The sequence below is a fragment of the Arachis duranensis genome, chromosome 5, assembly GCF_000817695.3.
Source record: "Arachis duranensis cultivar V14167 chromosome 5, aradu.V14167.gnm2.J7QH, whole genome shotgun sequence".
NCBI classification, from domain to species: Eukaryota; Viridiplantae; Streptophyta; class Magnoliopsida; order Fabales; family Fabaceae; genus Arachis; species Arachis duranensis.
Genome location: NC_029776.3, coordinates 91,691,362 through 91,708,021, shown reverse-complemented (window position 1 = coordinate 91,708,021; position 16,660 = coordinate 91,691,362). Strand labels below are relative to the sequence as shown.

Genomic DNA, 16,660 nt, shown 5'->3' with positions numbered 1-16,660 from the left:
TCATCTATCCATGTTAAGAATCACCAGCGAAATTTGAAGTAAATCTCCAAATATAAACTTCAATCTACTATATACTATATTTTACAGGAAAGAAGGAAATCACCAACCTCAGTAAAAAAGGAAACATGTCAAAAGCACGACAGAAGGCCAAACAAGCATGCTCATGGAGATCTAAACCCCTTTTTCGTTTACTATAAAACTCTATGACATCAACAACTTCATCCAAAACTTCATTTTCCAGAACAGTATCCTCAGCATTAGAACTCAAATTCTGTACAAGACGAAGCAAGGCAATAGCTTTATCTACAAAATTTCGAGCAATTGGACGGAAACACCCCATCAAAGGAATTGTATAATTGGGGTGAAGAAACACCCCCACCAACATATCAACTACTTCATCTTCTGTGATCAACTGTCCCTACAAAAGAAAATACGAAAAAAAAATAATTTTAACAAAAAAAAGGCTATCTAGAGAAAATCAAGTAACAACAGCATTAGCAACTAATAACAACAATTCAATTAAACCTGTTCTTACTTGAACCGAATCACAAAGCCATACCTTGTGTGCTAAAGAATCAAACTTCGGAAGTGATTCAAGTTTAGGGCATCTATCAAGAAACCTCCGAAGCGAAGCTTGCACATTAAAGCTACCATCTAACGCCATTAAACCCTGAAAAGAAAACTTTGCACCACACGTAACAGGGTAAACACAGAAAAACAGAAAGAAAATTATAATTTATATATATAAGTAAAAATTGAAAATTAGTTTAAATGATGAGAGGGGGAAAATTGTGTGAGTGGAGAGGAGGAGATGCCGCTGCTACGCCGAAGGGGAGACTCTGTTGTGTGCTGTGTGTGAAAGAAAGGGTTCAAAGCTTCAACGAAACTGCAACTGCTTAAACCCTTGTTTGTGACAACACACTGCCTTAAACCCTAATAAGTATTTGTTTCCCCTCTGTGGCTGTAGTTCAAACTTCAAAGTATTTTCACCAATGCCCCGGGGAAAGCATTATTTACATAGGGTATACCTCCAAAGAGTCCACGTTACAAAATACTCTTGGAAGATTAAAGCGACAAAAAACGTCTAAAAACATTTTTAAATGGGAGAAAATAATCAAATTTTATGTACGGATTTAGCCAAAATTTGTTTTAAGAAGTAAGAACACTTCTAAAAAATATAATAATAGAAAATTTTTTATATTTTTTATGTATTTAATGAATAAAAATATAAAAAAAATATTTTTAATTTTTTATCAAATATCAAAAAAAAATTTAGTTATGGTGAAAAAAAAAAGAAATTGGTATTGAAAAAATATTTTTTATAATATTTTTTAATTCAACAAATTAAAGATTAATTGATTGTAAATTAGAATTTTATTTAAAGGTTTATCATTGACTAATTACTATATGATTTAAGTGAATTGGACAGCCCCAATCCTAAACATTACACCCATGCAATACACATTAACACATTACACAACTCATTCACACACACTACATAAGGGTACACACAAATGGTTCTATATTCCTCTATGAGGATTTGAACCCGCTACATAAGAGTACACACAAATGGTTCTATATTCCTCTATGAGGATTTGAACCCGATGCAGCTCAATGGAAGGCAAACAAAGTTGCCATCTTACCCAGGCCATGACCCAGGCCTCGACTGCAATTACTAAATTAAACTAACTTACGAAAAAAATATTTATCCCATTCTGAGACAGCCCATGAACAATGTTGTGGGCTTATAGAGGATTGAATTTATAGAAAAAAAATGTATATTTGATTTGTATTTTTATTTTTTACTGGTAAGAAGTCGGCGTATATGTGCGGGTGGGTAATTGAGTTTGTGAAATTAATAACAAAAATATAAAAAGAATACATAGAAATTGGATAATGATATGTTTGTTATATATATTGAGCTTAGAAATATAATATCACAATAATGTAACTAATAATTCTAAATCATGTATTAATTAAACATGCTTAATTCAATAATTGCATGAATTGAGTAATCAAAATTTGTAATTAAGAGTTCAGGTAGTATAAGCACTACATTGTATTCATTTTTTGAATGTGCAAGCTTTTTATCTCTCAAATCAAGGATCCATTATACAAATTTTTTTCGTTCTTGATGCTTTCATTTTCTATTGAAGTCCTTAATCTCATATTCGAGTTAAAGTTAATAACCTATATTCATGCCATAGATAAAAAGAACCAATTGATGTATTAACAATATTTTGTCTAGATACATTTGTTATCACAGGAAGAATTTGAACATATGATAATATAACGTAATACTTATTTTAATAATTTGATTTTGTATCTGTGAAATTTTTGAAGGTATAATTTTGAACGGATTTAGGCTTAGTTTGGTAAAACTTTTCGAAGAGATGCTTCTGCTTTTTAAAAGCATAAGCACCTCATTTTGCGTTTGATAAATCAAAAGCTCATGTGTTTATATTTACAACTTTTAAAAGTTAGGGATACTTTTGATGAGCTATTATTTGGAGTAAATTATCAATTCCATCCAAAACATTTGTATTCTAACTTCAATAAGAGATTCTCAAAACTCCAACTAAAACTCATTATAAATAATTGACGACAGGATAACATTAAATCACTTTTATAAACATTAGTAATACAAATAAGACAATTTAAATGTTAGAAATACAAATAAGACTTTACCTAAATATTGGAGACAAAACTAATATTTTACTCAAATAATAAATATTCGATGGTATTTGCATCATCATATGTGAAATTCACAACAAAAAGAAACAATAGCATTCATATTTAACGTGATTTATCAACATCTCAACAAAAGCTATATCGCTTGTTGCTTACCTAAAATTAATTGAAGATGAATTTATAAAAAGAATCTACTGCTTTTAGTTTGTACATACATGGGTTACATTCATCATAGTTACAAAAAGTCAAAGTCGCCACTTTATGCTAGTGCCTAGTTGTCCTCAACCATCTATCACTTTTATAGGTTTAAAAACAGTAAATACGCTATATTCTGAATCATAAATCCATAACAGTATATTAAATAGTATTTGAAGAAAAATTGGTATCCAGTACATAGCAATAAAAATAATAACAGAAAACAAAAATCCACTTGAATGTAAAACTATTTTGAAAATCTAAATTGTTACTTAATCTCATTGCTACATTATAAGAGTCCCTTGTAACCAGCTTATAAATAATTTATTCATAATAATAGATCTCTTTGCACAAAGTATTTATTCATAATTTAGATTAATTAAAAGCAAATTAGGTAAATATTCAATCACCTAAGCTAGTAACGAAAAAGAAAATCATTCGAAATTTAAGAAAACAATTTCTAGTCAAAATAAGAAGAAAAGTAAAAATTTGAAAAATTCTATGCGATAAAAACTGTAAAAGCATGAAATTTAGATATAAAATTGTACATGAGTAACCTTCTTTAAATACATTATATATATTTATATATATATATATATATATATATTTGTGTAATCCTCCTTGCTCTAAAATTGCCAAAAAATCTAATTACAAACTCACTTAACTGCAAGTTGAACAACTTGGAATCGAAAAGATAATATTATTGGAGTCAAAGCTTTTAAACTCATTACATGATGTCAAATGATATAGCTTTCTAAAGAATTGTAGATAATAAACTGCATAATTTCTCATGATTTGCTACATCTAGTCCTAAACTTAAAATAAAATGACAAATTCGGAGCAACAAGTAATTCAAGAAAAGCAAAATATCATGATTTTCCCATTTCTCCTACTACTTAAAAGTGATAGACTTACTTCCACTACAATTGCATCGCCAAATCCAAAACCACAAGTTACTCATTAGCACCAAAAGTTGAGAACAAATTATCATATTAGATCAAGTTAGTAGTACTTATTCACCACCTTCCCTTCTGCCACCTCCTCACTCTTAAATAAGCCACCTCATTCAATAATATTCTTTAAAAATGCCTAAGCTTGTTTAACTTTCTAATAATGAAAAAACTACTGTTTATTATGGGCAATTTCAATTACTACTTTCTTAATGTCAATTGTATAGTTTTAGAAAAGACAAGCTGAAAAATAACACACACAAAATCACCTTTCTCCTATGATATTTTAGCATTTTCTCCTAACACCAAAAAAAACTATCAAAATCTCTTGAAGTACTATGAAAAGAAATGCTCACCAACAACAGCCCATTGAGAAACTTCACCAAATTATGGAAGGAGAAGAATCTTTCCAAGACCTGAAATAAATTAACTATCATTTGTAAGTTTCTATAGATCTAAAATGATATGTTTCTCTTAGTAAACAGGAGAAGTTTAGTTTTCATGTACAGTGGAACCCAAAAATATCCAAGCAAGCGGGATTCACCATATTAGAAGAAATAAAAATATGTATGTTTATGACGAAGACTTCTAATTGCTCTTTTAGCAAAGCTTATACAATAAGAATATTTGAAAAGAATATCCAAATTAATGTATCATGGATGAGTGCAGTAAAATGTAACCAATCTTCATTGAAATAATCTTTTCTAATGGCTTTAGCAGATTGCATCAAATGTTGAAAATCAAATTAAAACTGCCAGCAAACAATAACAAAATATGAAATTGCATGGGAAAAAATGCTTGGACTACAAAAATGTAGTGAGAGTACTTACCCAATATTAGCTTTTTGGCATCAGTGCGTCACCATCTTGCTACAGAGCTGTTACCTTAACACTACATCAGCAACACCAACACCACTGAGTTTCTCTTTTAATGGGTAGCAAACACAACAGAATGGGTATTAGCTCTCATGAAAGAGTCAGAGCAGTTGCATTTCTAAGCAACAACACCTGAAAGAGCAACCACTTTTCACCTCAGACTCTTGAGATGGAAACCCCCAGTATGCACCACTGTTTCAGCATCTAAGAAAGAAAGAAAATTTATGATTCAAAATGAAACATTGGCATTAATTTTTCCCCAAAGTTCACATAGACAAATACACAAACATTTTATGAGCAAGGGGATTAATTAATCATATACAGTTATGAGATTGTTGCACACATATATTGCTACTAGGTGTTCAAATCCAAACTGATCCAAATTAAACCACTCATATAATCCAATCCAAACCGAAAACCGATTAAAATCGCACTAATTCAGATTTGATTGGATTATATTTTTTTCAAACCGCCGGATCGGATTGGATTTTGGATCTACTTTTCATAACCGATCTAATCTGATTCAAATCGCACAATATACTATAATAGTATTATTTTATTATTATATTTACAATTATACTTATAACATGTTCAATTTGTTATATATTTTTATATTATTCAGTATTATTATTATTATTTAATAAATATTTTATGTTCAAAATGTTATTTATTTATTTATTTTAACTAACCTATAATTTTATTTCTATTGTTATGTTATCGTTGGCTTTTAAAGATATTGTTGAGACTTGTTATGTTATTGTTGTTTATTTAAATTTGATGTTAAGACTTATTATATGTATTTAATTTTTTTAATTTACAAAACTGCAAATTCAATCCAATCCAAACCGCTTGAAATTGGATCAGATCGGATCGGATTCTTTTTAAAAAGTCATCCAATCCAAACTGCACCGCAAGCAAAATTAGTGTCCGAATCGGATGAATTTTTTACTCAAAACCGATCCCAACCGCACCGTGAACACCCCTAATTGCTACCCTCTAAAAGGGAAAAAGGAAAATTTTTGCAATGACTTAACAATTCGGAATAAGCATTGTTATTCACTAAAATATAGCTCTGAAGACAAAAAAAAATATACGTGTACAACTAAATTTCTGAAAAGCAAAAATAGATTCGATCCTATGAAAAAATCAATGATATATTTAATTCAAAAACATAGCAAGAAAACAGCCCTTTTAAATGAGCTTTGAGTTTTAATATTTTTAAATTTGTCCACCGAATCCTTAAACAAACTCTAGAAACACTACTACATTTACGTCTTTATATGTAGACTTAATCTTGTTGTCACCCCCTGAAAAAAAAAAAGAATGTAAGGACGCATGGAGCTTTGACTTTGAAGAAAACAATCTGACAAAAGAAAATACAACAATAATAAAATTAGTAGTCACTATAAGAAAAATGCTACTATAGAATAATTTTCTTTGACAACTTAGACTATTAAAAGAACTCAAAAATCAAATAGATGCACAACAAATGAAGGAATTCTTATAAGTCATTTTAAATTCTTTTTGCATAAAACACACCTTCAAAACCCTTGAAAACTAATTAAAAAATTTCATGTAATAGATTAATTTTCCAATGTCTCAATTTAGTAAGTGTAATAGTAGTAGTAGGTACCTCCAATGTAGAAATCTCAAAAGTTGGAGTTAATGCAGAAGGAGTGTGGATTCTGAAATAGCATCATCTTCAAAAGAGAACAGTGTCATCTTCCCTCTTGAGATCATCATATTGGAATCCCTTTGATTGGAATGTATCTATTTGACACGGGATAAATAATTAATGAAAATCATTTATGAGCTGATTTTAAAAAAAAAACACCAAAAAAATGGAAGATTGATTTTATAAAAAAGGGTCTATGGATAAAATAACATACTTGATAAATGTTTCAGGGTGAGCAACCACAATGATATAATAAATGCAATGTAACTTGTCAACTGAATTGAAAACCACAAATATGGCACTCCCAAACTTAAAAAATATCATTAAACAAGTGCAATAATAATTTTTCCTTCCTGCAAGACTATTTCTTCTTCTTTTGCTTCTGATTCTCTTTTAGTCACTAAAACAATCACAAAGATTTAGACATGAAATAGATAATTTGATTGAAGAAGAAAAGAGAGAAGAATAGAATCCTCAATGGTTGGGTGTGGAAAAGTTTTGGAAGAATAGAATCCTCAATAGATAATTTGATTGAAGAAGAAAAGAGAGAAGAATATAATCATGTATTGGAGATTCTAATTTAGACTAACCTTTGAAGAGTCACCAGCCAACTTCCAACTGCCTCCCCTTCTTCTTCCGCCTTGGCCAATCCGTTTCCCTTTTGCAAGAAGACCTGCAATTGAAGAAGCAGCTGAACTCAGAACCAAACGCTAATATAAATTAGTGAATTCTGATTATATTAAAAAAGAAGATGAAATATACATTAATTATAAGTTTTGGCCAATTTCAATTACTGATCCAATAAATCGATAAACCAATATAAAAAAGAAGAAAAAAAGGACTCCATGTTCAACTAACCGCTACAGTCAAGACAAAGGTATCCATGCTGGCTTGCTCTTATATTAGTCAGTAATCTATCAGTTGAATTATAGTCATGCAATAGTTATTTTGAAGTAGAAAAGGTTAAATCTTTTTTAATCATTTCTAACTATTGCCCCTTCTTCTTCTGCCTAGACTGAATGTTTTCTCCCTCCGCAAAAAGACCTGCAATTGAAACAGCAACTAAACTCATAACCAAATGCTGACTAAATTAGTGAATTCAAATTATATTAAAAAATTATATAGTAATATACATTATAAGTTTGCCCAATTTCAATTACTGATCTAATAAAGCTATAAATCAATATGAAGAAGAAAAAAGGGACTCTAGTGAACAACTAACTGGTATGGTCAAGATCCAGGCATCCCAAGCTCTAATATTAGTCAGCAATTTATTACTTGAATTATAGTCATGTAATAGTTATTCTCAAATGGAAAAGACTAAATCTTTCTTCTGCTCTTGTAATTATCAAGTGAAATGTTAGAATTAGGAATTTTAAGATACTTATGGAAGCTATTTCCGTCAGGGTTTAAATGAAAGGAACCATCCAGTTGCAAATTCCTTTAACCTTTTCCTTCAAATTGTGAGTTGATTACGATAAAGAATGTCACTTTTATCAATATAAGGATTTTGAACTTTTTGCGAATAACAAATTCTGCTCTTTCAAACTCGATTTCACCTTACTTATCTTATGTAGCACAGAGTTGATATAAAATTTCTTTTATGCATAAGACAAACATCATATAACAACATATCTTATCATGTTCATCCACTTTATATACTAAAGAAAAATAAAAATAAAACACCAAGCAAAAAGAAAGAAAGAAAAAATACTAAATTACTGTGAGAAGAGCTAACAAAAATTTTGGATGCAATTAATTTAATTACTCTCTAACAAAGAAAAAGTGTTACAACGAAAATAAAGAATGTTTAAAAGAAGTTGTCAAAACAAAAGAATGAGTGAAATATTTCTCATGAATGTTGAACATTCTTACCTCTTTAGAATAGCCAAGTACTCCTTAAAGTACCCAAATACTCCTTAGAGTATCTTATATCTTTAAGGAATAAAAATTTTGGGAATGCACACATATATATCCTAAATGATAAAAAGAATTAAAGTCATTACAACACAATAAAATGATTTAAAATTATGTGTAGTAAGTAAATGTCACTCAAACAAACACACTTACATTTCCTTTAAAAGAGAAAAAAAAGGGGATAAAACACATGCAAATACATATATACACAGAAAATTTATGCAATAGACACCATTACACTTACATCTAATCACTCAATATAGTAACCTAATTTATCACCAGATGAAACCAAAGCAACCCCATTCTTTTCTATTACTATGTCCACCAAACATGAAAAATTGGCAAAACACCGGGTAAAATATTGTAACACTCTACCACACTTAATCTTATGCTTAAGTCTTAAGATTGAGATAGTAAGGTATTACGACCTTTAAAAGTAAGAATATATATAATAATAGTGAAAGAGATATTTAACTAGGAGCTTTGAAAAACGGATAAAACAAAAGCGCAACGCTCCGGAAACGGAATAACTTATGTGTGAAGAAACCTAAAGATTACAGATATGAATAAGCGAAAGAGTAAAAGAAAGTCAAGAATACAGTGAAACTAGCTCCTGACTCAACTTGCGAAGCCAAGACTGGCTGGAGAATATTTACATATATTTACATAAGTATCCCAAATACCCAACATACAGAAATAAGTCCCTAACTCTCGTGTAACCTCCATGAGAAACAAAATAGATAAGTTTTTTGGAGATTTGCACAGACAAATGAATAAACAAGGCAAACACAAGTAACTTACAAGTAATACAGATAACAAGTACAAGTACAACAATTAGCAAGTTATACTCACGTAGGCATTCCCAAATAGTTCACAAATAAGCAATTTAAACAATGTGCACATGATGCATGCCTGTCCTATGACTGTTGATATCAACTGTCGGTTACGTAGCCATTCCGACATGTTCTCCAGGTCAAACATACACCATGGGGAGAATTCCCAAGCTGACATGGGGAAGAGAAAGCCCCCAAGCTCAATAATATCCATGGGACGAGTCCCAAGCTGACATGGGGAGAAGAGACAATACCCCAAGCTGACATGGAAAAAACAATACCCCAAGCTTAATAATACCCATGGGAAAAATCCCGGCTAACATGGGGGCAACGCCCTAAGCTCAAGTTATTCAATCATTCCTTACAATTTATTATTTTCATTCTCAATACTAATTTCATGTCTTTTCTCATCATTCTCAATTTCACTTAACTCATTGATCATACATTTTATTATCCTTGGTTAATTAATATCATCAATTCTCAAATTCTTATAGTACTCTCTTACTTGCCTCATATATTTTATAATACTTGTAGAAAATCAATCATTTAAGCCTTAGCATCAGAACCCGTGCATACACGCACCTCGTTCTTATGCAGCTCGTCGTTTTTAACATTTACTTTATTCACAAGTTATCTTATTTTCCTAGCTTCAACTAGCTACTGGACTTAGTACTATACCCTATGTCTAAAATGATGAAAATAGAGGTTTAGAAGTCAAAAATATAGTTTCAAACACAAAAATCCAGTTTTGCAAGAAGCAGGTGCCACGCATACGCGTGGGCGATGCATACGCGTAGGTGAGAACATCATGTCACGAGTACGCGTGGGTCATGCGTACGCGTGGTCATGCATGTTGGCTCATCACGCGCACGCATGGGCTGTTTGTGCATGCGCAGTTTAAAATGACATGCCACGCGTACGTGCGGGTGTACGTTATTAAAAAAAAACACAATTCACCCAGAAAACAGCATAATGCCCAGAAAATTGCCTTTTTCCACTTGCATAACACAAAGTCCACACCTAACTTCCAACGTTCATAACTTTTGTTACAAAAATCTGTTTTTCACAAAATTTATACCGTTCAAAAGCTTATAAAACCATCTTTAAGTCGAAAAAAATTCCACCTCTAACCGAAATCTGGGGTTCCAGTTATGAGCCATCGAAGTTTGGTCGAAAACTATGTTTTTTTTTTAAACTTCATACCTCATCTTCTTCTCAAAATTCATTCTCACCCAATTCAACACATTCATGTCCATCAACTTATTTACCCTCAACAATAGGACAACAACCTTAGCTTATTAACATCTCATTTCAATCCAACTTTACAAGTTTTGGCCACAAACTAACATATTAATCTATGTATACATATTATCATCATCATGAAATTCCTCAACCATCATTACCACATTATTCATTATATTAATACTAACAAATCCAAATAAACACCACTCAATCTCAACCATATCATTACATTGCCATAACCATAAATCCTCAATTCATTAATAACAAACTATCAATCACCACTAACCAATCAACAAGCAACAAACCACAAAATTCCATTATCATGTATCAACAACATCTTTAACTCACCATCATTAATTTCAACAACTCATATTCATCAATTCCAATATTTCATATTCATTAATTCTAATAACTCATGTTCACTAATTCCAACACCAACATCCACATTGTCAAGTGCTCAACACCAATTTATCCATCAACATCACATAAAATAATCATATAACACATTTACCCATTTCAACTTATCCTATGATTCTTTAGCCTAAGTTTTCACAGAGCCTTACATATTAAACGCGCGAAACCTAAACCATACCTTGGCCGATCACCGCGTTTGGTCCAAGGTAGCCACACTAGCTTTACATACAACCCCCACACACTTAAAAATTAACCACAATCTTAGCACCAATCACCACCAAGCTTCCAAATGCTCACAATTCAATTCCAATGCATAATCATATACTTAATTCACACCTAATATACATGTACACTTCAATTTCAGATTTCATATAATAAAATCAAAATTGGATTAAGGTTTAGGTGGTCCTTACCGCACTCACATGCGTAGCAACTCAAACCCAATAAGCTCCGGAAGCTAAATCGAACCTAAAATACTGAATTTGGCAAGATTTCATCACAAGAGCTCAATTTCACAAATAGAAAGAGGGTAAAGAATCTGAGACAAAATTGAGATTTGCCTGTAAAATTGATCCGATAGAAACGTAGAGCTTGACGCGCTGGACGCGTGGCCGCGAACGGTACGGCAATCAGAGCTCAAACGGAGAAGTTATGGTGGTTGGAAGTGGGAGTTAGGTTTTGGTTATTACCTTTCTTCTCCTTCCATGGAGGCTGGACGAAATGAAGAATGGAAGGAAAATGATGAGCTGAAGCTCACTTAAGTAATGGGTCCGGTTGGGCCCACGGGCCCGATTTGGGTCTGGTTCAATCGGTTTGGCCAATCCGGTCCATTTTTGGGCTAAATTTTTCGAAATTGGTATTGAAATTCTCGTTTTGAAGAGCTTTGTCCTATTTTAATATTAGATTTACATTTTTAATTTTCCTAATTAAAATTCAATTTATTGACTAATTATTTACTGATTTTAGCGGGATTTACGTCCTACCCACCTAATTAGGAATTTTGCCCCCTCCCCCAAATTCAAGTTTAGTAATCTGAGATAGGCACATTGGTCGTTTCTCTTCTTGGGTTTTAGTTCTTAGGTGTGTTTTCTCGTTCCGATTCTTAGTCCGTACTAATATCATAAACAGTTCAATACATCCTAGTTTTAATCCTCTAATCTTAATTGCGTAACAATTTTTTTTTATTTTGTGAAAGCAACATTTAAGAATGCATAACTAGTTTCTCTTGAGGAGGATCGAAAACTATTTTTGTTCTCAAATGGCTAAACAGTATTGCCCTTTAAGGTATGGAAGAATATTAAGGGACCGACATTCTTAATGGTTACGGTTAGGCGTTATACGTGATGCTAACTCGAGCTTGGAAAGATAATAAACCCAGAAGTGATTAAATTATTGGAACGGTGTTCACTGTAAAATAAAAGGATGCTCCATATGGTGGGTACAACAAGTTCTAGAGATTAACAAGTTATATAAGAAGAAGTTAAGGTGTACTCTCAGAGAGAATTGAAATTCAAGCTGGTTAAGGAGAAGATATAGCGCACCAAATTAAGTAAACTTTAGCCGATGTTAACGGATTACTAATTTTACAAAAGAGGGCAATTCCACTTGCGGCAAGTTCCTAAGATTTATGAATTTACATTATTATGACAAGGCAAGGTTGGTTCATTTGGAAAGAACAAGATTTGTGCAAGTCAGGGATAGGATTAGGAGTTGATCCATTCATTATTTAAGAAGAAGTTCGAGGTAGAATTCTATTGTAAGCTACAAAAGAAGGCTAGGTCGACTCGGAAAGATTCATTAATGCACTCTCCGGTCTAATTGATATTTCATACCGGGCGCACTTGATTGAACAGGTCTCGTGCTCAATTTTATAATCCTTTAAGTTTCTAAGTTGCATCGATTCTTGTAGTGTCGTCGCACCACTCTCAACACTCTCGATCCCTAATATGTGACTTAAGTTGTTTGCTTACGCTTCCAATCCTCTTTTACTACATAACTCTAGTCATTATTCTTCAAGAAACTAGTCACTCCCTCAAAGTCAACCAAATGTCGTTTGTCTCAGTACTTAAAATTCATCTTTCGTTCACCCCCTTGAAAGTCACAATTCTCTCAGCCCGGTGGTGGATTATGATAAGGGTTACAGGTCATCATCATGCAAAGCAGTCAAAATTTTAATTACTAGTTCATCATTACCTCTAATCGGAGTATCTGTGTTCTCAGCACCATCCGCCATCATAGTATACACTCGTCCCGCTTGCAGAGCTCTCCTAGCATCCTGACTCTTCTTTTCTGGCAATTCCAAGACATATGCCCATCTCTTCCACAGTAATAACAGACATCCTAACCGGCCCAACACAGAGTATTCGGGTTGTACCTTCCACACCTCCTGTAAGTCAAGTCGTCCTGCGGAAATTGAGCATGTTTTCTGCGTCCTCTTCCCTGATTATTGTTATTATTGAACCTCTGGAAGCTATTCTGGCCTTGATGTTGCTGTGGGATATTTCCACCTCGCTTGAAATCTTGACCTCTAGGTGCAAAATTTCTTCTGTGATCTTCCCTAACAGAGCGTCGGTGGTCACTCTTATATAATGCCGCCTTTCTCAGATATTCTTCAGCCACCCTGCTCTTATTCACAAGTTCAGAGAACACCCGGATCTCCATAGGTGCTACAAAGCTCAGAATGTTGCTCTGGTAACCTCCCTCATACTTGATACATTTCCACTCAGCAAAGTCCTCAGTAGCTCACTGACAAATGCGTGAAAAATGGCACAGTTCCTCAAATATGCTAGTGTACTCAGTAATGGTCATCTGGCCCTATTTCAGCTGAAGCAGTTCAAGTTCCTTGGCATTTGTAGCTGAGCTGGGAAAGTATTTCTTATAGAATTCTTCTCGAAACAACTCCCAAGAGATTACAACCCCATCAGACTGCAGAATACGCCTCATGCCCTGCCACCAATGTTGAGCCTCTCCTTGCAACTGGTAAGTTCCAAACTTAACTCACTATTCCTCAAGAACCTGCTGAGCCTGTAATGCTCGTCCAATGGCTTGAATCCAATTATCCAGATCGGTAGGGTTCGAAGTTCCTCTGAAGGTCGGAAAATGAACCTTCAGGAAGGAAGAAAGCGTCATAGGACCATCATTGCCGTTGTTGCCATTGTTCCCATTATTTATTTGGTTTCCCAGGGCTTCGGCTGTCGTTTGCATCGCCGCGACCATATTCCCTAGAGCTGCCATGAAGTCTATAGGGTTAGGAGGATTGTTCCCTGTCGCTTCAGGCATAGCATTGCCTATTCTGCCTCTACCTCGCCCGCATCTGCGTCCGCGAGTCGACATCTGGTCCCTATACACACCAAACAAGTGATATCAAGTTGATCAGTCCTAATATCCCAAGTCTAGTGCTTTGAGTCCCAAATATATACTCATGAACGTTTATGCCACATATATCAGTTAGATATCCTAATAGCACATAAACACATACACAGAGAATGCACAGAAGCATAATCAGTCTGTCCTCAGGCTTTATAGGAACGAACTGCTCTAATACTATAATGTAACACCCTACCACACTTAATCTTATGCTTAAGTCATAAGATTGAGATAGTAAGGTATTATAACCTTTAAAAGTAAGAATATATATATATTGGAAGTGGGAGTTAGGTTTTGGTCATTACCTTTCTTCTCCTTCCATGGCTGCTGGACAAAATGAAGAATGGAAGGAAAATGGTGAGCTGAAGCTCATTTAAGTAATGGGTCCCGTTGGGCCTACGGGCCCGGTTTGGGCCCAGTTCAACTGGTTTGGCCCATCTGGTCTAATTTGGGCTAAATTTTTTGAAATTAGTATCGAAATTCTCGTTTTGAAGAGCTCTGTTCTATTTTGATATTAGATTTATATTTTTAATTTTCCTAATTAAAATTCAATTTATTGACTAACTATTTACTTATTTTAGCGGGGTTTACAAATATAAGGGATAGTGACATTTGCTTTAAAATATAGATATCAAATATTTATTACAGTTAAAAAAAATTATTACTCAATAAAACAAAAAAAAGTTAACTGGTCATCATTACCAATCTTCAGCAAATAATTCCGTAAAAGAAGATAACAACAATATAATTAGTAGTCAAAATAATAAAAGTTCTATGAAAGAATTATCTACTTTGACCACTTGAACTATGTCATACACAATTCTACAAATTTGCACACATTTTTCGTAAGATCAAGAAATCTTTAAATAAAGTGAATTAATTATAAAGTTAAACATCAAATTTCATGAAACTCAAGTCAGATAGATGCATAAAAAATGAAAGAATTTTTAAACCATTTTAAATTTTCTTTACACAACATAGATTAATTAAAAAACAAATTTTGCAAATATTCAATCACCTCAGCTAGTAATTCCAGATCTCAAATATTTTGTTCTTGCTCCATCAAGCTTCATCTGGAGCAAAAATATGGTACAACATTTTTTAGCAACACGACAGAAAAAACATTCAACGATAAATGATTGAAGGAAATCTTAATGATGGCAAGTTTAATTTAATTGTTCTTGAGGTAAAACAAAAGTTTCTCATCACAAATATATTATCATTAAACTTTCAAGAGTTTCAGATTCTACAAAAACTTCTATAGATGTAATAAACCATTAAGAATTTTGGAATATTCACAGGTGACTATACTTACCATGTAAATTGCTCTGGACAAAGGCTTGCTAAGCATGAAGTATGCATCAATCACCCTTGCAGATTGTTCAGTATCGAAATCCCTTTTTTAAAATAAATAATAGGATTAAACAAAAATATTAGCTTCTTCTGTAACTAATTCAAATACACAAACTTTCAAATGATTCACCAAAGAGTAAATAGGTAAAGCAAAAAAGTGTAAGGAAAAATATCAAAGAAGGTTATCTCAACAGACCGACCGAAGAATGTAAAAATCAGAATGCAATTTGTTTTGCTAATCTTTATATTTTCCATCCAAATTCACACCCTCTATATCATACTTTTTCTCTCCCTATTTTAAAATTTGGGGCAAAGAGAAAATACTTTTTAATTTTAATTATTAGCTGAGAAAAAAATTATGATAGCATAATCATCAATTTAAAAAGTAGCAATCCTATTAGTTCTTGGACATAATCATCAATTTTACATAAACTTTGCTCCAAACATTAGTAGAACTCAATCCATATCATTCACAGAAAAATGACAAATTCAACTCAATCCATTTTGGCCTATGATTAACACCCAAAAGGAAAGATGTTTTGAGAAAACATATTTTTTAAGAAATAAAATATAATTTTGCTTTGAGTATACCTTATTTTCTTTAAATCTTTTATGTCTTCAATGCTGATGTTAGTCATGCATGCCCTCCATTAGGCCTCGACCACTTCCATCCATCCACCAAAGGTCCATTCCTGCCAAATGATCATAAAGCAAGCAAGTATCATTAAATTGCAGCTAAATAATAAGCAAATGCGACACAATGAATACACAACACTACCACAATAAAAATACTTCTGCAACAATATAACCTTTCAGGTTTCAACAGCAACACGAAGTTCATCTTCTTTAATGAATTTAGTGAAGGATGAATGATCACACACTCACAAGGAATTGCTCGTCATGGATAGTTAATGAGAAAAATGCAAAAAGGTAAAAAGGTTGTCAACTTTGAGAGTATCCAACATCATAAAAAGCAGAATTGGAATCAAATTTATAAAAAAATAAAGAGAAATGAAGGATGAGGTATCGATAAAATAGGAGTGCACCGATTACTTGAGTTGGAGAGATGAAGCTTGAGGTCTAGGGATGAGAGTTTGATACCGTAGCTCATAGCGATGGGTAACGGGGACCCGTATCCGCCGGGGACCT

General features: G+C 32.9%; 1 protein-coding gene across 1 annotated transcript in view; it reads right to left on the bottom strand.

The window, feature by feature from the left end:
• Positions 1-950, bottom strand: part of LOC107490412 (midasin) — a 41,469-nt gene extending 40,519 nt beyond the window's left edge. Inside the window, exons 1-2 of the mRNA XM_016111193.3 lie at positions 560-950; positions 108-418 (exon numbers count right to left, since the gene is read on the bottom strand). Of these exons, the coding sequence (XP_015966679.1) occupies positions 108-418; positions 560-664 (416 nt within the window). The 5' untranslated portion in view covers positions 665-950. The remainder of the gene's footprint in view (positions 1-107; positions 419-559) is intronic.
• Between the last annotated feature and the right edge of the window lie 15,710 nt (positions 951-16,660).